Here is a 24,928-nt window from a genome sequence, read left to right on the forward strand (position 1 = left end):
TCCCTCTGCAAAGCCCTCCGTCCCTCTAACAGATCGACATATGCTCCCAGCTTAGTATCATCTTCAAATTTGCTAATGAAAGACTCTAATTTCATGACATACAAACAAATCTTTATTATCTGGGTCATTTGAGTACTTTTAAGAATTGGCAGAGTTTTCCCACCAGGAACAGGAATTTCCTCAAGGTGTACTGATGGCAGGAGGAAAAATACTGATCTTCCCTTCTCCGGGTGTCCCCAATATTCTGTTTATTACTTCGTCTCCCTTTTCCTTCAGGTGTTTTCAGCTCTTCTGTTGAAATGGCCATGTCTAAGGACATCTCTTCTTTTACAGCAGGTGGATCTATGTACTTCTATTGCTCTCTGATTTCATCCTCTAGATGCTCTCTGGTCATTCAAGGGCCTCTCAACTGACTGGCTTCATGCTTTGAGCTGGAAGAAATTGCCCAATATTTCTGAAGTTGAAATAAATATATAATAAATATCATTTTAATTGTGTTTTTATCTATCACAGAATTACCTTATGCAGTGTTTAAAACTGTTGCTGTACAGAAATCCCTTGGGGATGGGGGACATGTCAGAGGCTGCAGGGACATCACAGAGAGCTGTGATGGTTATTTAACTGTTCAAATGTCCAACTTGTGTTTGTTGGCAAGAAACCTTTCTGAGTGCCTCTGAGTGTCACCAGCCCCTGACCCTAAAGGACACAAACCTGATGAGTTGTGGTTCCCACTGCTAGGGCTGCACTTGGACCTTGGCTCTGCACAGGAGAGCTCTTCATCCTCTTTCTCTCTTTTCCTCCCTCTGGGCATGGAGGGAGCTCCTGACTTCAGTGTGTGACTCGTGTGTGCAAAGAGCAAATCTGGGCAGAATCAAGGCAGGAAGGGTTTGGGGGACCTTGGGATCTGTGCTGGGCACAGAAGGTGTTTTCCATTGCTCTGAGACTGTGTGCTGTGGAAAGTGGATTTAATATCCAGCAGAGGAGTGACTTTTGCCTTTGATGGTGCTGAGCCTACCCTTGGCTTTGTTGGCTGACAAGAAATGAGCTTACCTCTGTGTCTTGGGCAGCTCCTTCTCCAAGGAAAGCAGGTGGGAGTTGGAGCCAGGGAGCTGAAAGCTGCAGGTGCAGCCTGGGATGGAGGGAGCTCAGATTTTCACAAGGCTGCTCTGAGTGCCAGGGCTTGGATGGGGGAAATGGTGGGCTGGGGGTAAGGACAGAGTCTGATTGATTGTCAGCCATGAAGGGTCTTGATTTCCATATCTATTCCAACTGCATGAGGAGGTACTTGGATTCAGTGTCAATTGGAGATTGCTATTTACACAGGAAACAAGAAAAACCTAAACAGGACCTAAAAAATCTTTTCTCACTGTCTTTTAAAATAGATCATATTCAGTTGAATGCACTTCTGAAATCTCTCTTATTAACCACACAAGATTTAGAAACTGAAGTCAAATTATCCCCAGAGGCTTGGCTTGTTAAGCTGTTCTGAATGTTAATGAGCCCTGGGACACTGAATTCCTGCACTGAAGAGCTGAAGGCTGAACAAGCCTCTGGAGCAGGAAAATTCAGCAGCAGCCTCCAAGGTGCTGAGGATGTCAGCAGCCCCCACTGAGGCCATCCCTGCCCAGACCATGGGGGAATGGGCAGACAAGGAGAGCGTCCCTGGGGCTGGGGCAGCACAACTCAGAGGCACCAGCGGCTCCAGCTGGGAAATGGAGTGTGGAATGTGGCTGGGAAAGCCCTGCCTGGGCTGTGCCAAGCAGGACAGACAAGCCCTGACCCCCATCCCTGAAACAGTTCTCTCAAACAAAGCACCCTTGATGCCTCAGGCTCTTCCTGACACAGCTCCCAGCACAGCACTCTGCCCTTGTGCCCGAGCCCTTCCCTGTGCTGGGGCTGGCCTGGGGCTTTTCCTGCAGCGGGTCCTGCCCTGCTCATGGCACAGGAAAGGCAGTTCCTGCTGGAGCAGGAGGCTCTGCCTGCAATGGGCTCCAACAACTCCAGACAGGCCCTGTTTAAAAAGCCCCCAGTGGGAAATGAAGGAGGGAGGTCACTCTGGTTTTGGGGTGAATCATGCTGAAACCAGCCTGACTCCTCCATCCCAAATTTCAGTTTCCTCAGAGGGAATTGAAGCTGTGGCAGAGCTGGAAAAATCCCCAGAGAAAGGAACAACCAAGTGACACCACTGAGAGCTTCTGCAGAGCTGCTGAGCTGGCCCAGCCTGGGCACATCTGACTGACAGGGCAGCACCTCAGACTAGAAAAGCCCCATCCCAAATTTTAACGGCAGCGTCTCCTGACATTTCCCTTCCTGGGGGAGGTGGGGATTCCTCCCTGCAGTGGAGACACCCCTCAAGGTCACTGCTTCTGGCTGAGCCAAAGGGACTTGCCCACATTCAATGGTCTGCAGGAGTGACATCAATCTCTGATTAATTACAGATTTTGCTTTAATACAGTTGCTTTGAAAAAATTTCTTAGTGCTCTATATAATATATTATACATCTCTTAAATCATGGTTAAATATTTCTGATTTAGACAATTTTCTCTAATAATTACCATAATAGATTGTCGGATCTCAAGATCTCAGTCCTGAGATGCTGAGCCTCCGAGACCAGCTTGGGGGTCTCGGGACTCCTGGAATGTTGCCAGAAGTGTCTGGTAGCTGGACTTTAACCCTACACAGGAGACGACAAGGATGAGGGCTTCACCGGGTGAATGGTGAAGGGATTAGTTAATTAGAGAGTGAGACACAAGGTTTAGGATTTATGTACAGGGGGGTTTGGAGGAGTAAGATGGAGGAATTGGGGTGTGTCCTGTCCTCCTTCTGTTCCTCTTCTCCTCCATCTTCTTTTGCCACGGTGGCACCTTTGGATTGGTTATTACTAAGAGTACACCGAGTTATAAGAATAGATGGTATTGGGGAAAAATGATAAATATTGTATACGTCACAATGGGTATAAAGATACGTGGCTGCCCGGGAGGGCAGAGACAGTGTGCCCATGGCTGACTGCTGAGCGGATCTTTGTTAGGCTGAAAGAACATCTTTTAGATAAACAATTAATAAACATAAAACCAGAAAGAAGAACTGAAGCCTCTTCTCGTCCTTCGATACGCGGGCTGCCGAAGGCCACCCCCGGGCCTTCTAGGCCCCTCAAACAGCCGAGATAAACCGGACAATAGATAATACATATTTACATAAATATATCTGGTTTGCCATCCCTAATCCTGTGGGACAAATTCTACAAAGGTTGATTTCCCACTTTATAATTCTTTACACACAAACTCTTGAAAAGTCTGCAGCTGGGATTGGAAACAGCTGCTCCAATGTGGCTCTCCCAGAAGGAGTTTAGAAAGCCTGGACATCCTTGGGGGTATTTGGGGATCTGTGGGGGCTATTGGGGCTCCTTTCTGCACCTCGTGACCCAACAGGAACTTCTGTAATAAACTTTGACTGCAGCTACCACTGTGCCCATGACAGAAACCCCTGTGAGTGTCTGGGACATCCCAGCTCTTTGGCAGCCTGGAGACTCCTGGGATGTCACCATGGAATGGCTGTGACTGCCTCTGACCACAGGGCTCTTTAACATCCCCAGAAAGCCCTGTGAGGTCTCCATGGGGAACCTGTCTGTGCCTGTGACATTCCAGCTCTGGAACAGCCTGGAGACTCCTGGAAAGTTCCCATGGAACCTCTCTGAGGGCCTGTGACAAATCTGATCCTTAGCAGGCAACCATCACCAGCCTCCTGTTGTTCTGTTCAATTTCCATGGCAACAATCACCAGCCCCCTGTTGCTATGGTCAGTTTCCATGGCAACCATCACCAGCCTACTGTTTTTCTGTTCAGTTTCCACGGCAACCATTATCAGGACCCTGTTGATATGGTCAGTTTCCATAGCAACCATCCCCAGTTCCCTGTTGCTATGCTCTGTCCCTTGGCAGCTCCATGGAGACCCCATGCCAGGGGTGGTTGCCATGGACACCAGCTCAGGCCTGCAGCCACAGCCCGTTGCCAAGGCAATCACTGGCAGCCCCATCCCCAGGCTCATGGGATCCCAGAATCACAGAATTGACTGAGCTGGGAGGGATCCATCAGGATCCTCCAGTCCAACTGCTGGCCCTGCACAGGACACCCCAACAATGCCAGCCTGGGCCTGGCAGCGCTGTCCAAACACTGCTGAAGCTCAGAGAGCTCTGGAGCTGGGACCCTTCCCTGGGGAGCCTGGGCAGGGCCCCAGCAGCCTCTGGGCAAAAACCTTTTCCTGACATCCAACCTGAGCCTGCCCCGACTCAGCTGCAGCCGTTCCCTCCACTCCTCTCCCTGGGCACCAGAGGGAAGAGGTTCCCACAGCCCCAGCCAGGGACCCACTCCCAAGGCTGTTGCCATGGCCACCAGGGCTGGGACCAGCTGGGATGCTCGGTTTCCACGGGCTGGGGTTCAGGAATGGGATTCCCCAATTTCCTGCTCCTTCTAAAACCGCGCTGCCCCCACTGCCCTCCGGCCTCCCATGGAAAGCACAAAAGGCAAAAATCCTGGGCTGGGATAAGAACAATTTATTGGGAACAGCAATGAGATAAGGAAGAAACGAAAACAGAAATAATATTGATAACAGAAGGGATAAGAAAAACTGTTTACAGGGAAAACTAATACATCAACAACAGGGTCTTCCTGGCCATGCATTTCCCCTGCCTGGAAAGGACACCCTTCTCCTCAGAGGGAGAGAGAGAGAGTCCCTGTCCTGCCCCTGGCAATGACCTGAGGTGGGAGTAAATGTAATGACACGGCCATGGCCAGAACCTCATGTTCTTCCATCCCACATCATGTCTTTGGCAAGGGCAGGAAAAGGGACAGGTATCTTCCCAGATGGATCACAGGGAAAATGGATCCCCATGGCTCTTCCCAATGTGGGCCCTCCAATGGGGGATGAAGCTGGAGTGGTGCATGAACCTGTTCCTGCATTAGTGGCATTTGCAGGGCTTCCCTTACCGGTGCCTCTGTTGGTGTTGGGTCAAGGCAGAGCTCTGGGTGAAGCTCTTCCCACACTGGGGATACTCATAGGGCCTCTCCCCAGTGTGGATGCGCCGGTGGGTGATGAATTGGGACTTTTTCTTGAAGCCCATCCCGCATTCAGGGCAGCGAAAGAGCCTCTCCACTGTGTGAATCCGCTCATGCAGACGGAGATTTGAGCTGGTCTGAAACCTCTTCCTACATATGGGGCACTGGTAGGGCCTCTCCCCAGTGTGGATGCGTTGGTGCCTGACGAGGGTGGAGTGGCAGCTGAAGCCCTTCCCACATTCCCCACACTCGTAGGGCCATTCCCCAGTGTGGATGCGTTGGTGGGTGATGAGGGCGGACTTTTGCTTGAAGCCCATCCCGCATTCAGGGCAGCGGAAGGGCCTCTCCTCTGTGTGAATCTGCTCATGCAGACGGAGATTGGAGCTGGTCAAAAATTTCTTCCCACAAGTGGGGCACTGGTAGGGCCTCTCCCCAGTGTGGATGCGTTGGTGCCTGGTGAGTTCTGACCTGTAGCTGAAGCCCTTCCCACATTCCCCACATTTGTAGGGCCATTTCCCAGTATGGATGCGTTGGTGGCTGATCAGGGTGCTGCTCTGCCTGAAGCTCTTCCCACACTGCAAGCACTTGTGGGGCTTCTCCCAATCAGGAAGCTGCTCATGGGCCACCAGCGCAGAACTCTGGCTGAAGGCCTGCCCACCGTCCTGGCTCAGGGTGAGTCTTTCCTCCTCAGTGCACCCTGAGCTGGGTTTGGAGCCCCTCCTCATGTGGGATGTCTGAGGTTTTTCTTCCCTGTTGGATTCCTGTGCACTAGATTCACTCAAAACGGCCTCTTTCACAAGGTTCTGCCATGCAGATTTTTTCTCCCTGATCTCCACCCTCAGTTCTTTCCCTGGGGAAGGAAGGACAAGGAAAGGATGGGATTTGCCTCCATGCCACAGGAAAGGGGAAGGAGATCCCACCAGTGCATCCCCGATAGGATGGTGTTGGCAGCGGGGTTGTCCTGCAGCTGGGGGCTGTGCTGGGCTGGGAGACAGAGCAGGAAAGACGGGGAAATAGGCACTGACTTCCTCCTCACCTGCCTGGGTGTCCTGGGGATCCATCCTCTTCCTCACAGCCTCCTTTTCCATCTGGCAATGGTTTGGGGATGGAAAATCCTGTTTTGGCAGAATAACAAGGGATGAGCACATTGAGATTTGTACTGGTTTAAATGCAAACATGGGGAACATCTAAACCAGAATTGCAATTAAATAACAAAATTAAGATCAAGGCAATGATACAGAAACCCTGCCTTAAACTGACAGAGTCAGGATATAACCTGACACCCTGTTGGTCAGGGTGGTGGCTGCAATCCCAATAAAAGGTGGCTGTAGTCCTGTTGGAGTGATCAACGTGATTCTGTCAAAGCAGTGATCCTGTAGAAGGGTCTGGTCTTCCTCTGAAGGTCCAGTGATGGTTATGGAGCTCTTGTCCTCTGTTAATCCAGTAGGCAAGCTGCTCCTGGTGTTGCAAGGCTCAGCTTATATCCAGGCAGGAATGCTTGGATCCTCCCCCTGGGCGGAGCATCCCACAATGGGATGATGGAATTTTATCAGTCCTGCAGTGACACTCAATGGCCCATTAGCAGAAGATATCTCCCCTGGAGGGCGTTATCAGGGCTGAGTCAAAGAAGAGATAAAGAACACTGCCCCACCTGTTTATAGCAGTTGCTGAAGTTTGGGATTGAAAACATGCATTTGGTTACATCTTGCATACCAACCTGGAACAGTGGGGTAATCCCTGCTCAGGGGGTGAACACCACCCCCCTTACCCAAACTGGCTCAGGTGTAAAACCCCCACCCTGGGAATGCCACACACACAGGGACAATGTCACACTTGCTCTGCTCCAGGGGAGGTCTCTGTCCCTGTCACTCATCTTTTCTCTTTCTTTCCATCTCTCTCTCTACCTCAGATTTACTGTTCAATAAAATCCATTTTGGATTTGCTCGCGTTAGCACCTTAATTGGGGCAGAGGCATCTCTCTGACAATTTTCCTAACCATATTGCCATATTATTTTGGCGCAGTGAGTTCAGGGCACTGTTCTCTGACCCCAAGTGCCTTTGACAACAGCATGGTTCCCTCCACTGACGAGGTTGTGGTTCTTGCTGGAAGAACTCTTGGAAACTTGGACACAGTCGCTCCTTCCTCCTGGGGAACTTATGGGAGAAATGATGAGGAAAATGGCTTTTATGGGTGGCCAGTGTAAAGAAAATAATTTGTTGTGTTTCCGTATAAAATTGTTAAAATCACTGGAGGAGAGGGAGCAAATGTTACCAGCGAGACTGACAAGGTTCATTCACCCCACGGTGAGGAACACAAGGCGGCTAAAAGTCCCACAAGAAGCCCAGCTCAAGTAGATAAATTTCCAAATAAGTCCTGAATTCCCAGGCTTGGGGGCTTTACCAAATATGAGAATCATTTTTCGCTTTATCCCTGTCACCTTTGTGAGTGCTACACAGGGCTTTCCATTCCTTTTAATAATCTGTATTGGGCCAAATTTCCACTTTCCTGTTATTGGAACTGGCCAGCAGCTGAGCTGGAGCTGTGCAGGAAGCAATGAATATTGGAATTGCCACATCACTGCTTGGAATGTCGGTTTATTCATATTTGAGATTTGTTTGCGCTTTCATCCCAAGTTACTTGTGGGAAGAGCATATATTCTTCAAAGTGATTTTGCAGAGTCAAGTTTGATTTCTATCAAGTTTATTTTGTCCAGTGCAAAGAGGATGCTTAAGGGGTCCCTGTGCCTCTCGCACTGGGGGATGCTTGGGAGGGGTTTGGGGGGGGTTTTCCCGTCCCTGTCACCCCAGGCTGTTCCCCAGGGGTTGTCCCTGTCCCTGTTACCCCAAGGCATTTCCCAGGGGTGTCCCTGTCCCTGTCACCCCAGGGCATTCCCCAGGGGTGTCCCTGTCCCTGTCACCCCAGGCCATTCCCCAGGGGGTCTCCATCATTTTCACCCAGGAAATGCCTGGGGGTTCTCCCTCCCTCTCATCCCTGTGCCAGGGGGTGCTCGGGGCAGTCTCTGTCCCTCTCAGCCCTGCTGTGACCCCACCCAACATCATCGGGGTCAGAGGGACAGAGACACCCCCAAACCCCCAGAAGGGCTGAACCTGGGATTTGGTTTGGGGCTGAGGATTTAGGAAAGGGCTGGAATTGGGGCTGCGTTGGAGTTGGGGCTGAGATTTGAATTAGAGCTGGGATTGGGGTTAGGGCTAGACATGGGATTGGCTTTAGGGCTGGGGTTGGGATAGATGAGTTTGGGACTGGGATGAGATTAAATACAGAGCTGTGAGTGTGTCTAAACATGGAGTGAGACTGAGACCAGGATTGGGGTCGGGTTTGGGATTGAGCTCACCCAGAGTGTGACAGGGGGGATGTCACGGTGGGAAGGTTTGGGAAAAATCCTGGTTTGGAGAAAAACAAGATGTGAATGCCTTGGGTTGCGGACTCCTCCAACCCATGTCCATTTCTAGAAGTCACCTGATGTCCAAAAATCAAGAGTGAATAAAAAAAAGCCACCAGGAGTTTTCTATTTCCAGTCTCATCCCTCTTGGGTTATGGTTGGTGCCCCATCTCAGGGATGGTGGGGATCCCATGTGTCCTGGGGATCCCTCCTCTCCAGGGTCCTGCTTTTGGATTCTGGGAGGTTCTGGGTCCCAAGGTCCCCCTCTCCAGCCTCCCCTCAATCCAGTAACTTGAGGTTGGTTCCCCCTTCTTTCCACCACCCTGTCCTGGTTAAGGGCAAATTTGGTTGAAACCCTCCAAAAGGAGTTTCCTCTAGAATGCCGATTCAGCAGCCCCACCCCCAGCCAATTTGGGAAAATATTTCCGGGGAGAAAAGTCTAAAAAAACTTTATTTTACGGGCAAATCATTCACCAGCACAAAATTTGAACAATATTAAGCAATAAAACGTCCTGCTGCTCCAAAATAGATGACAAACTCCGAAAGTCCCTTCTTTGGTTGTAGCTCAGGGCACTCAGCGTCTTATCAGTGCCTTATCAGTGGCTTATCAGTCTCTTATCAGTCTATTTTCAGTCTCTTATCAGTCCGTCCAGCGCTGGAAATGCCTGGGCCCAGGCTCATCCCAGTGGGCCTCAGGTGGGAGCTGCTGGTGGTATTCTGGTTGTTCAGTCCAGAGCAGGTTTAAACAGCTCCAAAGAAAAAGAAAAATCAATGTCCAGGGAGCTTCTCTGCCTCAGAGACCTAAAAACTGTTTAAAAGCAAAGGAGAGCTCTGTCCTGCTTTCTGTCCATCCAGGAGCCGGAATGTGGAGAAGTGAGTGCAGTTTCTGAAAACAAACTGCAGCTTCTTCCTCCTTTGCTTCGCTCTCAGAACCAGCCTTAAATGTGCAGAAATCATTTCTGGGCTAAACAGACTGATGGGGGTACAAGCATCATTTAGTCACCCCAGGACACCCCTGTCAGGGTCAGAGGGTCCCGTCCCCGCCTCATCTCCGGGCTGCCGGGGGTCCCCCAGCTCCGGTATCGCCCCTTCCCCTCTCCCCGCCCCGGGGGTCCCCCGTTCCACAGCCCCGGCTCTCACAGGGATCCCCAAAACCAATGTCCCGCCCCGTCGGTACCGGGCCATCCCCACGTGGACCCCCCGGGACCCTCCCGAGGGGCGATCGCGGCGCCTCTTCCCCCGAAAAAGCTCCTCTTGGAGGGCTCGGAGATATCCGGGGCTCGAGTCCGGGATCTGCCGGCTCCGAACACTCTCCAAAATATCCTCCCGGAGACCCCTGGCTGGAGCCGGGGCGAGCTCGGCCTCCGCCCTCCCCTGCGGCTCGGGGCTGGGGGCGATGCTCCCGGGGCAGGGGGTGCTGCAGGCTCAGCGTGCGGGCGCTGCGAGCGCGATTCTCCCGCTCCCGCTCCTGCTCCTCCTCTTCCTCCCGCACTTCCTCCGCTCCCAGCCCGGACCCCCCTTTCCCACCGCTCTGCCCCGCGGCCCCGCAGCACCGGCTGCTGGGTGGGGGAGCCCCCGATCGGCCCCAGGGCTGGGCAGGGGGCTCGGGGACCCCCCCGGGGCGGATCCGTCCCCCGGCCCGAACCCCAAATTCCGCTCCGGGGCCGCCGGGCTCTGCGGACCCGCCTGGCAACCGGTGAGTCATTAGCGGGAAAAGATCTGGTTGGCTGGAAATTGGTTAGCGCCTCTTCTGATTGGCTGGAATTGTAAAAGGCGCTTCGCCCTGCCGGTGTCCCTGGGAGCTGCGGAGTCCAGGCGGGAGCCTTTTCCAGTTTCTTTCTGTTCTGTGAGTCCTCTTCCCGATTTCTTTCTCTCCCTTTCTCCTCCCTATTTCTTGTTCCGTTCAGTCCACGTTCAATAATCGTCGGTTGCGTTCCCACGCCCTCATTCGCTCCATCACTGGGGAAGAGGCGTCTCTCCCTCGCGGGGTCGTAATCCATGGGCAGGGTCCCTTCCCACCCCAGTCCTTCCAGGACTCGCTTCTATTTCCTCCCTCCCTCTGCTTCCAGAGGGGAAGGTGCTGGAAAATGTCCATCAAAGCCACCTTTGCTGTGTGCTCTGGGAGCCCACAGAGCTGCTGGATCTTCTCCCCTTGGGAGAGAAGCTCCTTGGGAGGCACGGCAGGAGCAGCACCCTGGGAGCCTCGGGAATGCCCCTCTCGGATCCACGGCAGACAGTGCCAGGGTCTGGAATTCCAGTTCTCAGCTATTAAAAGATGTTCCTGCCCTTGAGGGCAAAGCTGTCAAGAAGGAGCCAAAAGCCAAGTGGAGCAAGATCTTACAGTGGCATTTCACTGCCAGCCTTCCTAACTTCACCCATGGCTGCTGTAGCTCCTGAATTGGGAATTAAATCCGGGCACGGTCTTTGGTGTGAGCTGCCCTGGGTCAAGGGAGACCCTGAGAGAGAAACAGAGCAGGGGAAGAGAGGCAGGAGAGAAAGGAGGGCACAAACACAATCAGCTGAGAAGGTGGCACTCTGAAAACAGACCAGAACTGACTGAAAAGCAATATAACAGAAAGGAATAATTTTGCATATTTTAGTTACTATCAAAATACAATTTCTTCCCCTTCTCACAAATCTCATCCCAGTGTCATTCAGCAGGGCTGTCAAAAAGTCCTTAACTCTGGGTGGATGTTCCAGGCTGCAGCCACAAGGAAAGAGGGAATGGGGATTTTCCTGCTCCTGGGGAGTTTGACATCCTCAGCTGAGGAGAGGAGGAGGCACCAGAAGAAAAGGGCAGCCAGGGGTCACCCTTCCTCCAGAAAGAGGGTGGAAATCTCTCGTCCTGTCTGCAGCTGCTCCCACTGCAGGGATATGAGGGCTGATTCCAGAGCCCCAAAGGTCACAGTCAGGGCTGCCCTCAGGGAATGCTCGCCTGGTATGGAGGGGCAGTGTGGGAGCACCTGGATCTTGGAGCACCCAGCTGCCCCCATGTTTGGAGGTGCCTGAGGAGGGCTGGGATGATGCCAGGGACATCCTGCAGTGACATCACCTCTGTCCCGCTCTGGGTGAGCTCAGTCCCAAACCTGACCCTGACCCTGGTCTCAGTCTCACTCCATGTTTAGACACACTCACAGTTCTGTTTTCACTATTCTTATCTCAGTGCCTGACTCGTCTAGCCCCAGACAGAATCCCAACAGCAGCCCAAAAGCCAATCCCATGTCTCGCCTTAACCTCAATCCCAGCTCTAATCCAAATCTCAGCCCCAACTCCAAGCCCAGCCCCAATTCCAGCCCTTTCCTAAATCCTCAGCCCCAAACCAAATCCCAGGTTCAGCCCTTCTGGGGGTTTGGGGGTGTCTCTGTCCCTCTGACCCCGATGATGTTTGGGTGGGGTCACAGCAGGGCTGAGAGGGACAGAGACCCCCCCGGCCTCCGCAGGTGTGAGAAGGTCAGAGAGCCCCCCCAGCCCCGAGCACCCTCAGCGGTGAGAGGGACACAGAGCCCCTGGTCTCCAGCCCTTCACAGGCATTGCCTGAGGCCAGAGGGATGGAGACCCCCCGAGCATCCCCCAGGGTGAGAGGGACAGAGACCCCTGAGCATGCCCTGGGCTGAGAGGGACAGAGACTGCCCCGAGCACCTCCTGGGCTGAGAGGGACAGAGAGCCCTGGGCACCCCCTGGCACAGGGGTGAGGGGGAGGGAGACCCCCCAGGCATTCCCTGGGGTGAGAATGATGGAGACCCCCTGGGGAATGCCCTGGGGTGACAGGGACAGGGACAATCGCAACAAATTCCTCCTGAGCGTCCTCCAGGGTGCGAGGCACAGAGACTCCTTGAGCATCCCCAGGGCACTGGACAAAATAAACTAGGCAGAAATCAAACTTAATCCTACATAAAATACTTTGATGAATATTTGATTTTCCCGAGAGTCACATGTGATGGAAATGCAAACAAATCCCAAACAGGAATTAACTGACAATAGAAGAAATTCTGTGGCAATTCTACGTTTCATTGGTTCCTGCACAGCTCCAGCTCAGCTGCTGGCAGGTTCCAATAAAAGAAAAGCGGAAATTAGGCCCAATACAGATTATTAAAAGGAAGGGGAAACTCTGTGTAGCTATCACAATGGTGACAGGGATGTAGAGGAATAATGATTCTCACATTTGGCAAAGAACGCAAGCCTGTGAATTCCAGAGTTATTTGCGAATTTAGCTACTTGAGCTGGGCTTTTTGTGGGATTTATAGCAGCCTTGTGTTCCTCACCATGGGGTGAATGAACCTTGTCAGTCTCACTGGCATCATTTCCTCCCTTTCCTCCAGTGATTTTAACAAACTTTTCAAGGAAGGACAACAAAATATTTTCTTTTTCACTGGCCACCTACAACAGCCAATTTCCTCATCAGTTCTCCCATAAGTTGTTCAGAGGAAGCTGTGTCCAAGTTTCCAAGAGTTCCTCCAGAAACAACCACAACCTCCTCCTTGGAGGGAACCATCCTGTTGTCAAAGGCACTTGGGGTCAGACAACAGTGCCCTGAACCCACTATGGAAAAATAATGTCGCAATCTGGTTAAGAAAATTGTTGGAGAGATTCCTCTGCCTCAATTAAGATGCTAAAAAGACCAAATCCAAGGTGGATTTTATTGAACAGTAAATGTGAGGTAGAGAGAGAGATGGAAAGAAAGAGAAAAGGGGGGAGAGTAAGGGAGTGAGAGGGACAGAGACCTCCCCTGGAGCAGGGCAAGTGTGACATTGTTCCCTGTGTGTATGGCCTTCCTGGGGTGGGGGTTTTACACCTGAGCCAGTTTGGGTAAGGGAGGTGGTGTACACCCCCTGAGCAGGGATTACCCCACTGTTTCAGGCTGCCATGCAAGATGTAACCAAATGCATGTTTTCAATCCCAAACTTCAGCAACTGCTATAAACAGGTGGGGCAGTGTTCTTTACCTCTTCCATGACTCAGCCCTGATAACGCCCTCCAGGGGAGATATCTTCTGTGAATGGGCCATTGAGTGTCACTGCAGGACTGATAAAATTCCATCATCCCATTGTGGGATGCTCCGCCCAGGGGGAGGAACCAAGCATTCCTACCTGGATATAAGCTGAGCCTTGCTACAACCAGGAGCAGCTTGCCTACTGGATTCCCAGAGGACCAGAGCTCCATAACCTCCACTGGACCTTCAGAGGAAGACCAGACCCTTCTACAGGATCACAGCTTTGACAGAATCACGTTCATCACTCCAACAGGACTGCAGCCACCATTTAATGGGACGGCTGCCACCACCCTGACCAACAGGGTGTCAGGTTATATCCTGACTATGTGAGTTTAAGGCAGTGTTTCTGTATCATTGCCCTGATCCTAATTTTGTTTTTGAATTGGAATTCTGACTTAGACTCTCCCCTCTTTTGCCTTCAATCCGGTGCAAAATTTAGTGTGCTCATTTCTTGTTTTCCTCCCAAAACAGAATTTCCCGTTCCTAAAACTTAGCCAGATGGAGGGAGAGACTGCGAGGAAGAGGAAGATGCCCCAGGACACCCAGGCAGGTGAGGAGGAAGTCAGTGCCCCTTTCCCCCTCTGTTCTGCTCCGTCTCCCAGCCCAGCACAGCCCCCGGCTGCAGGACAACCCTGCTGCCAACACCATCCTACCGGGGATTCACTGGGGGGATCTCCTTCCCCTTCCCTGTGGCACGGAGGCAAATCCCATCCTTTCCTTGTCTTTCCTCCCCCAGAGAAGAAGCTGAGGATTGGGACCAGGGAGGACAAATCCCCACAGCAGAACCTCAAGGAAGAGGCCGTTATGAGTGACTCCAGGTCACAGGAATCCAACAGGGAGGAAAATCCCCACAGATTCCATAGGAAGAGGGGCTCCAAACCCAGTCTGGGGTGCTCTGAGGAGGAAAGACCCACCCTGAGCCAGGAAGGTGGACAGAGATTCATCCAGAGCTCAGAGCTGGTGGTCCATGAGCAGCTTCATGATGGAGAGAAGCGCTACAAGTGCTTGCAGTGTGGGAAGAACTTCAGACAGAGCAGCACCCTGATCCGCCACCAACGCATCCACACTGGGGAATGGCCCTACGAATGTGGGGAGTGTGGGAAGGGCTGCAGCTGCAGGTCAGAACTCATCAGGCACCAACGCATCCACACTGGGGAGAGGCCCTACGAGTGTCCCCAGTGTCAGAAGAGGTTTCGGACCAGCTCCAATCTCCTCCAGCACCAGCAGTTTCTCACAGAGGAGAGGCCCTTCCGCTGCCCTGAGTGTGGGAAGGGCTTCAAGCAAAACTCCAACCTCATCAGGCACCAGCGCATCCACACTGGGGAGAGGCCCTACAAGTGCCCAACCTGTGGGAAGAGGTTTCAGAGCAGCTCCAATCTCCTCCTGCATGAGTGGATTCACACGGATGAGAGGCCCTTCCGCTGCCCTGAGTGTGGGAAGGGCTTCAAGCACAACTCCCACCTCATCACCCACCAACGCATCCACACTGGGGAGAGGCCCTATGAGTGTCCCCAGTGTGGGAAGAGCTTCACCGATAGCTCTAACATGACAAAACACCAACGGAGGTGCCAGTAAGGGAAGCCCTGCGAGTGCTCCAGCTGCAGGAGGAGCTTTGTGAACTGGTCCAGCTTCATCCCAAATGGAGGTCTAACGTTGGGAAGAGTGCGGGTGATCCATGTTCCCTATGATCCATGCTGGGAAGACAACTGCCCCAATACCTTCCCCTGTCAATGACATGGTATAGACCTGAAGAACATGAGGGTCTTTCCATGGCCCTGTCATTACATTCACTCTCACCTCAGGTTATTGCCAGGGGCAGGAAAGGGACTCTCTCTCTCCCTGAGAAGAAGGGTGTCCTTTCCAAGTGGGGGGAGGCCAGGTGGGTCTCTGTCCCTCTCAGCCCTGCTGTGACCCCACCCAAACATCATCGGGGTCAGAGGGACAGAGACACCCCCAAACCCCCAGAAGGGCTGAACCTGGGATTTGGTTTGGGGCTGAGGATTTAGGAAGCGGCTGGAATTGGGGCTGCGTTGGAGTTGGGGCTGAGATTTGGATTAGAGCTGGGATTGAGGTTAAGGCTAGACATGGGATTAACTTTAGGGCTGGGGTTGGGATAGATGAGTATGGGACTGGGATGAGATAAAATACAGAACTGTGAGTGTGTCTAAATGTGGAGTGAGACTGAGACCAGGATCAGGGTCAGGTTTGGGACTGAGCTCACCCAGAGCGGGGCAGGGAGGATGTCCTGGTGGGAAGGTTTGGGGAAAATCCTTTTTTGGAGAAAATCAAGGTGTGAATGCCTTGGGTTGTTGACTCCTCCAACCCACGTCCATTTCTAGAAGTCACCAGATGTCCAAGAATCAAGAGTGAATCAAAAAAAGCCACCAGGAGTTTCCCATTTCCAGTCTCATCCCTCTTGGGTTATGGTTGGTCCCCCATCTCCGGGCTGGTGGGGATCCCATGGGTCCTAGAGATCCCTCCTCTCCAGGGTCCTGCTTTTGGATTCTGGGAGGTTCTGGGGTCCCAAGGTCCCCCTCTCCAGCCTCCCCTCAATCCAGTAACTTGAGGTTGGTTCCCCCTTCTTTCCACCACCCTGTCCTGGTTAAGGGCAAATTTGGTTGAAACCCTCCAAAAGGAGTTTCCTCTAGAATGCCGATTCAGCAGCCCCACCCTCAGCCAGTCCGGGAAAATATTTCCGGGGAGAAAAGTCTAAAAAAACTTTATTTTACAGGCAAAGCATTCACCAGCACAAAAATTGAACAATATTAAGCAATAAAACGTCCTGCTGCTCCAAAATAGATGACAAACTCCGAAAGTCCCATCTTTGGTTGTAGCTCAGGGCACTCAGTGTCTTATCAGTGCCTTATCAGTGACTTATCAGTCTCTTATCAGTCTATTTTCAGTCTCTTATCAGTCCGTCCAGCGCTGGAAATGCCTGGGCCCAGGCTCATCCCAGTGGGCCTCAGGTGGGAGCTGCTGGTGGTATTCTGGTTTTTCAGTCCAGAGCAGGTTTAAACAGCTCCAAAGAAAAAGAAAAATCAAAGTCCAGGGAACTTCTGCCTCAGAGACCTAAAAACTGACTGAAAGCAAAGGAGAGCTCTGTCCTGCTGTCTGTCCATCCAGCAGCTGGAATGTAGAGGAGTGAGTGCAGTTTCTGAAAACAAACTGCAGCTTCTTCCTCCTCCCTTCGCTCTCAGAACCAGCCTTAAAGGTGCAGAACTCATTTCTGGGCTAAACAGACCCATGAGGGTACGAGCATCATGAAGTCACCCCAGGACACCCCTGTCAGGGTCAGGGGGTCCTGTCCCCGCCTCATCTCCGGGCTGCCCGGAGTCCCCCAGCTCCGGTATCGCCCCTTCCCCTCTCCCCGCCCCGGGAGTACCCCGTTCCACAGCCCCGGCTCTCACGGGGATCCCCAAAACCAATGTCCCGCCCCGTCGGTACCGGGCCATCCCCACATGGACCCTCCCGGGACCCTCCCGAGGGGCGATCGCGGCTCCTCTCCCCCCGAAAAAGCTCCTCTTGGGGAGCCCGGAGATATCCGGGGCTCGAGTCCGGGATCTGCCGGCTCCGAACACTCTCCAAAAAATCCTCCCAGAGACCCCTGGTTGGAGTTATTTGGGAATTTAGCTACTTGAGCTGGGCTTCTTCTGGGACTTTTAGCAGCCTTGTGTTTTTCATGTTGGAGTGAACGAACCTTTTGAATCTCGCCGGTATAATTTGCTCCCTCTCCTCCAGTGATTTTTACAAACTTTTCAAGGAAGGACAACAAAATATTTTCTTTACAATCCAGACCAACAACAGCCATTTTCCTCATCAGTTCTTCCATAAGTGACTCAGAGGAAGCTCCGTCCAAGTTCCAAGAGTTCTTCCAGAGAGAACCACACCCTCCTCAGAGGAGGGAACTGTGCTGTTGTCAAAGGCACTTGGGGTCAGGGAACAGTGCCCTGAAATCACAGCGCGAAAATAATGTCTCAATCTGGTTAAAAAACTTACTAGAGAGATGCCTCTGCCCCAATTAAGGTGCTAATTAGACCAAATCTAATGTGGATTTTATTGAACAGTAAATGTGAGGTAGAGAGAGTTAAAAGAAAGAAGAAAGCGGGGCATGGCACGGGAGTGACAAGGGACAGAGACCTCCCCTGGAGGGGGCCAAGTGTGACATTGTCCCCTGTGTGTGTGTGCCCTTCCCAGGGTGGGGGTTTTACAGCTGAGCTGGTTTGGGTAAGGGGGGTGGTGTACACCCCCTGAGCAGGGATTACCCCACTGTTTCAGGCTGCAATGCAAGATGTAACCAAATGCATGTTTTCAATCCCCATCTTCATCAACTGCTGTAAACAGGTGGGGCAGGGTTCTTTATCTCTTCCATGACTCAGCCCTGATAACGCCCTCCAGGGGAGATATCTTCTGCTAATGGGCCATTGAGTGTCTCTGCAGGACTGATAGAATTCCATCATCCCATTGTGGGATGCTCCACCCAGGGGGAGGATCCAGACATTCCTACCTGGATATAAGCTGAGCCTTGCTACAGCAGGAGCAGCTTGCCTACTGGGTTCCCAGAGGATAAGAGCTCCATAACCTCCACTGGACATTCAGAGGAAGACCAGACCTTTCTGCAGGATCACTGCTCTGACAGAACTACGTTCACCTCTCCCACAGGACTGCAGCCACCATTTATTGGGACGGCTGCCACAACCCTGACCAACAGGGTGTCAGGTTATATCCTGACTCTGTCAGCTTAAGGCAGTGTTTCTGTATCATTGCCTTGATCTTCATTTTGGTTTAGAATTGCAATTTTGGTTTAGACCCTTTCCCAGGTTTGCCTTCAAACCAGTACAAAACTCAATGTGGTCATCCCTTGTTATTCTCCCAAATCAGGATTTCCCATTTCCAAACATTTGCCAGATGGAAAAGGAGGCTGTGAGGAACAGGCAGGATCCCCAGGACACCCGGGCAGGTGAGGAGGAAGTCAGTGCCCATTTCCCCCTCTCTCTGCTCCATCTCCCAGCCCAACATGGCCCCCAGCTGCAGGACAATCTAGGTGCCAATGCCGTCCTACCGGGGATGCACTGGGGGGATCTCCTTCCCCTTCCCTGTGGCACGGAGGCAAATCCCATCCTCTCCTTGTCTTTTTTCCTCCAGACAAGAAGCAGAGGATGGAGACAAGGGAGGAAAAATCCCTGCGGAAGAACCTGTAGGAAGAGGCTGTTATGAGTGACTCCAGAGCACAGGAATCCAACGGGGAGGAAAATCCCCAGAGATTCCACAGGAAGAGGGGCTGCAAACCCAGCCCAGTGTGCTCTGAGGAGGAAAGACCCTCCCTGAGCCAGGAAGATGGACAGAGCTTCAGACAGAGCTCAGAGCTGGTGGTCCATGGGCAGCTTCATGATGGGGAGAAGCCCCACAAGTGCCTGGAGTGTGGGAAGAGCTTCAGGCAAAGGAGCATCCTGATCCAGCACCAGATTATCCACACCGAGGAATGGGCCTACGAGTGTGGGGAGTGTGGGAAGGGCTTCAGCTACAGGTCAGAACTCATCAGGCACCAACGCATCCACACTGGGGAGAGGCCCTACAAGTGTCCCCAGTGACAGAAGAGGTTTCAGACCAGCTCCAGTCTCCTCAAGCACCAGCAGATTCACACAGAGGAGAGGCCCTTACACTGCCCTGAGTGTGGGAAGGGCTTCAAGCACAAGTCCACCCTCATCATTCACCAAGGCATCCACACCGGGGAGAGGCCCTACGAGTGTCACCAGTGTGGGAAGAGCTTCACCCAGAACTCTGCCTTCACCAGTAACCAATGGAAGCACTGGTAAGGGAAGGCCTCCAATGCCCCAAGTGCAGGAGGATTTTGTGCACTGCCCCAACTCCAATCATTGGAGTATCCACATTGTGAAAGAGCCCTGATGATCCATGTTCCCATGATCCATGCTGGCAGGACACCGTTACCTTTTCCTGTCCCTGCCAATGACATGATGTGGGATAGAAAAACATGAAGGTCCGGCCATGGTCCTGTCATTACATTCACTCCCACATCAGGTCATTGCCAGGGGCAGGAAATGGACTCTCTCTCTCCCTGAGGAGAAGGATGAAATTTCCAGGAAGGGGAAATTGTGGCCAGGAAGACCCAGAAAGTTGTGTGGTAGTTTTTCCTGTAAACAGTCCCTTCTGTTATCAATATTGTTTCTGTTTTTGTTTGTTCCTTATCTCGTTGCTGTTCTCAGTAAATTGTTCATTTCTCAGCCCGGAATCTTTGACTTTTGTGCTTTTCATGGGAGGCAGGAGGGCAGTACGGTTTTAGAAGGAGCAGGAAATTGGGGAATCCCATTCCTGAACCCCGGCCCATGAAAACCGAGCATCCCAGCTGGTCCCAGCCCTGGTGGCCATGGCAACAGCCTTGGGAGTGGGTCCCTGGCTGGGGCTGTGGGAACCTCTTCCCTCTGTTGCCCAGGGACAGGAGTGGAGGGAACGGCTGCAGCTGAGTCGGGGCAGGCTCAGGTTGGATGTCAGGAAAAGGTTTTTGCCCAGAGGCTGCTGGGGCCCTGCCCAGGCTCCCCAGGGAAGGGTCCCAGCTCCAGGGCTCTCTGAGCTCCAGCAGCGTTTGGACAGCGCTGCCAGGCCCAGGCTGGCATTGTTGGGGTGTCCTGTGCAGGGCCAGCAGTTGGACTGGAGGATCCTGATGGGTCCCTCCCAGCTCAGCCAATTCTGTGGTTCTGGGATCCCATGAGCCTGGAGATGGGGCTGCCAATGGTTGCCATGGCAATGGGCTGTGGCTGCAGGCCTGAGCTGGTGTCCATGGCAACCACCCATGGCATGGGGTCTCGATGGAGCTGCCAAAGGACTGAGCATAGCAACAGGAGGCTGGTGATGGTTGCCATGGAAACTGACCATAGCAACAGGGGGCTGGTAATGGTTGCCTGCTAAGGATCAGATTTGTCACAGGCCCTCAGAGGGGGTTCCATGGGGACTTTCCAAGAGTCTCCAGGCTGTTCTAGAGCTGGAATGTCACAGGCAAGAGACAGGGGCTCCATGGAGGCCTTCTAGGTGTTTCTGGGATGGTAAAGAGCCCTGTGGTCCGAGGCAGTCACAGCCATTCCATGTTGACATCCCAGGGGACCGTGGGCTGCAAAGGCACCGATCTGTCACAGGCACTCACTGGGGCTCAACGGTGACATCCCAGGAGTCCCCGGGTTGCCAAAGAGCCAGGATGTCCCAGACACTCACAGGGGTTCCTGTCATGGGCACAGAGGGAGTTTCAGGCAAAAGCTTTATTTCTTTATTGGAGAAATTCCTGCTGAGACATGAGGTGGAGAAATGACACCCAACAGCCTCCATGTATCCTCAAACCTTTGCAGGACCCCTAGACTTCTAAAATTTCTTCAAAGAGAGGAGACTGGGAGTGGCTGGATCCAATCCCAGCTCCAGAATTTGTCAAAGGTGTAAAAGATTGAACAGGTGGTATTCGACTAACAGAATTTGTCCTGTAGGATTCATGATAGAATACCAGATTAATTTATATAAATATGTTTCTGGCTTATTCTGATCATGATCAGATGGAAAGATCACTAGCACAGTTATTTACTCCACAGATCAGGAGCTATGACAATTATTAGAATATAGTGCTCTAGGCAGCAATTTTGAAGTCAACAGGGCCTTCCTGGAGCTGTTGGAGCCCATGGCAGGCAGAGCCTCCTGCTCCAGCAGGAACTGCCTTTCCTGTGCCATCAGCAGGACAGGTCCCGCTGCAGGAAAAGCCCCAGGCCAGCCCCAGCACAGGGCAGGGCTCGGGCACAAGGGCAGAGTGCCGTGCTGGGAGCTGGGCCAGGGAGAGCCTGAGGCACCAAAGGCACCTGGGCAGCAGCAGCTGCTTGCAGGCCATGGCCAGAGTCTCCCTTGGCAGCCCGACCTGGTGGCCACCACTGCAGAGCTGCTGCCTCAGGGCTCATTTCTGGCTGGGCTCTGAAAAGCCACTTCTGCTCCCGGAGCAGAAGCCATTGGGAAGCCATTGGCCCCAGCACCTTCACAACAAGATATTAATGACAAAACTCTTCATGGCAGCAGAGCCAAGGCAGGGGCAGAGGAAAGGGCAGAGCCAGGCCCAGGGGACAGGGCTGCCATGGTGATGGCTGTGAGGTCACTGCCCCTGCAGCAGCCTGGGGCCCTCAGCAACATTCTGGCCAGAAGCGTTGTGGGGGCACCCAGGACATCAGAGAACCACAAAACAGGAATTCTGTCCAAGGGGATGAGAGGGTTCCCTTGGGTCAGGTTGCACAAATCTCCTGCTCTTGGACAATTCCTGTGATGGGGCTTCCAATTCTCTGGAAAAATGGTTGCCATTTTGTGCCACTCTCATTAATGTAAAAAATTTCCTCTTTCTAACAAATGTAAATCCACCCTCATTCAATTTAGAGATATTGAGCCTGTCACTGCAAGATTTGCAAGTAAAATGCCTTTGACTACATTTTTCCATTTTCACAGACTTTGGAGAGGACCCAAAAATCTCCCAAGATGGGATTTGGAGGCCTCATCACATAACCAGCTGGGATGGGCTGATGGCTCTGGGGTTGTTCCAGATTGCAAGGCAAGATGTATTCTATTACCATCTGTATGGGGGTTGTCTTGTCAAGTGGGCAATTTTCCTTATCTCTCTCTCTGACTGATCACAATCACTCCTCCTTTGGGAGGGGACATCTATTGATAATGGGCTATTGAATTTCACTGCATGACTGATAAGAACTATACCATCCCATTGTGAGATGCTCCGCCCAGAGGGTGGAGCCAAGGATTGCTACCCAGATATAATCTGGAGATTCTGGAATACCAGAACAGCTTTCTCCACTGGATTCCCCAGAGGAACAGCAGCTGTCTCTTCTCCCACTGGATCTTCAGAGGAATACATCCTTTTCTACAGGACCTCCTGCTCCAACAGAACCACACCTGACACTTCAGGAGGACTGCAGCCACATTTCTATTTGGACTGCTACCAACACCCTGACCCACAGGGTGTCAGGTTGAGTTGTGACTCTGTCAATATTGTTCTAATGTACTGCATTGTTTATTTGTTTAATTTTCTTCCCTATTAAAGAATTTTATTTCCTGCTCCCATATCTGTGCCTGAGAGCCCCCTCAATTTAAAAAATTATAACAATTTGGAGGGAGGGGGGTTTACATTTTCCATTTCAGGGGTGGCTCCTGCCTTGATTAGCTGACACCTGTCTTTTGAAACATTAACAAGGGGAAAGATTCAAAGCCTCAAAAGTTATAAAGCAAACAAAGTTTGGAGGAACAAATAAAATACGAATTGGGGATGTTCTATTAGTTCCAGAAGCAGGGTGAAATTTATTAGGAAAGGATTTACAAGTGCATTTTGACATTCTCTGAAGTGCTCCCAGAGAAAGGGAAAATGGTACTTAAGCTTCTCCAATGAAGGGAAGAAAATGAGGAGAAAATTGAAGAGATGATTTGGGCAAAACCAAAAAACTGAGTTAAATTGAACATGAAACCTATAGTAATAAAAATAACTAATGAGAACCATCCAGTTCAGCTATGACAATATCCACTCTCCCTGGAGGGGAGACGAGGATTACAGCCGCTGATCCAGGACCTACTTGAGGACAGCACCTTAGAATCATGTATGTCCCCCCATAATACACCCATATTACCAGTGAAGAAGTCAAATGGGACTTACAGGCTTGTCCAAGATTTGAGAGAAGTGAACAAAAGAACAGTGAATCCGTACCCAGTAATGCCTAATCCCTATACATTCCTAAGTAACATCCCAGTTGTTTAGCATGATAGACCTAAAAGATGCTTTTTGGGCATACCCACTGGCAGAGGAAAGTGGGTTATCTTTGCTTTTGAATGGGAGGACCCCAATTCTGGAAGGAAGCAAGAGCTTCAGTGGACTGGGTTACCCCAAGGGTTTTCTGCATCCCCAAACCTGTTTGGTCAAGCCCTAGGAGAAGTAACAAAATTCTTCTCCATTAAACCTGAGCTAAAGCTCATCCAATATGTAAATTATTTGCTTTTCTCAGGACAGGAAGAAAAAGAAATTTGGGGATCCACCATAGTGTTGTTAAATTTTCTGGGGGGCCAAGGACTTCAGGTATCAAAAGGGAAACTCGAATTTGTAGAAAAGGAAGTAATATACCCAGGATCTGTGATTTGTCAAGGGAGCTGGCGGCTGAACCCTGAGAGAATTGCAGGGATAGTCTCACTCGCACCAAAAACTAAGAGCGAAGTCAGAAGGTTTTTAGGCCTATTGGGATATTGTAGGCTATGTATTGAAAGATACATGCAGGCCATCTGGTTCTTGTATGAAAAGTTATTTGAAGAGATTAGGTGGGAAAAAGATGTCATGGTTAGAGCCTGGCACAAAGCCGGTGCCCACATGAAAACACCCTCTCCCTGGGGTCTGCTGTGAGATGTGACCAGGAATAAGCAAAACAGGCTCCAGCTTAAACATAAAGAACACTTTATTACCTAAACTACAGGAAAATAGGAAAAAACTATAAGGAAAAGGAAAAAAAAATTGAAAACCTTACAAAAAATACTTTCCTCCTCCCCAACACCAGAATTTCCCAATCACATACATTCTCCCAAATCACCAACTGCCCAGCCTGGCACCACACTTTAGTATACTCAAACTTCAGTTCATGAAGAGGAGAGGAGTCCTTCTTGTTCCATAGGCTTCCCCTGGAAACACGCTGAAACCTCGTGTGCTTCCAATGTCACTCGGCACTGCCCGGAAAGTCCTTTTGCCGCTTGTGACATCTTCCTTCCATGCTCAGTGCTCTCACCACTGGGCATGGACCAGAGCTGCTTCTAGGGCTGTCTTTTAAGGATGCCTTGTCTCACTCCAAAAAGGCACAAGTCTCTGCTTTGGGACATCTGTCCCCCCCATATTTTTCCAACCCCCTGGGGCCAAGGGGTCCCCACGATGAACCCTCCTGGTTCTGAGGCACTGCTTCCCCCCCAAGTGCAGTCTCTGTGTCACAGGAACAAACTGAGTCCATGGCCACAAGAAAAGTCCAGCCAAAAGGCCACTCCAATCATCTCTCTCCACTCAATCATCTCCACATCTTTCGGGCCAGGTCCTTGTCTCATCTCATCTCCTATTTCCCTTCTTATTCAGCTCTGAGGAGGATCAGCATTTTTGCAAGGCCCCAATCATGAAAGAAAGGGGTTAAAACTTCAGTCTCTGCCTGTCCCGCAGCACTCCAGCACTCCCACGCACACTGCTGCTGCTCCAGCCAGCACTTCCCCCCCCCTTCTCCTCCTGGGCCGGCTGCTATCACATTCAGACGCCGACTCTCCCTCTCTCTCCCTCCTGGGGGGGGGAAATGTCTGCCCGATGTCTCTTGGGGCTGCTCCTCCACCCTTCCATCCTCGAGGGCTTTCTCACCCCCATCTCTGTCCAGGCCCCGGGCCTACCGAATGGCTGCCCCTCCCCCGCCCAGCAGCAGCGGCTGGACAGGGGAGGGAGATCTGA

At 51.8% G+C, this 24,928-nt stretch overlaps 2 protein-coding genes across 2 annotated transcripts; one reads left to right on the forward strand and one right to left on the reverse strand.

Annotated features, from left to right (window-relative positions):
• Positions 1-4,977: 4,977 nt before the first annotated feature.
• On the reverse strand, positions 4,978-5,775 carry LOC141729959 (uncharacterized). The gene has a single exon (XM_074546618.1). It carries the CDS (start codon positions 5,773-5,775, stop codon positions 4,978-4,980), a length of 798 nt encoding a protein of 265 aa, XP_074402719.1.
• Positions 5,776-14,244: 8,469 nt separating this feature from the next.
• LOC141729960 (uncharacterized) lies at positions 14,245-15,015 on the forward strand. Its single transcript, XM_074546619.1, has one exon. It carries the CDS (start codon positions 14,245-14,247, stop codon positions 15,013-15,015), a length of 771 nt encoding a protein of 256 aa, XP_074402720.1.
• Positions 15,016-24,928: the final 9,913 nt, after the last annotated feature.

The sequence above is a fragment of the Zonotrichia albicollis genome, chromosome 8 (assembly GCF_047830755.1).
Source record: "Zonotrichia albicollis isolate bZonAlb1 chromosome 8, bZonAlb1.hap1, whole genome shotgun sequence".
In the NCBI taxonomy this organism is placed as follows: domain Eukaryota; kingdom Metazoa; phylum Chordata; class Aves; order Passeriformes; family Passerellidae; genus Zonotrichia; species Zonotrichia albicollis.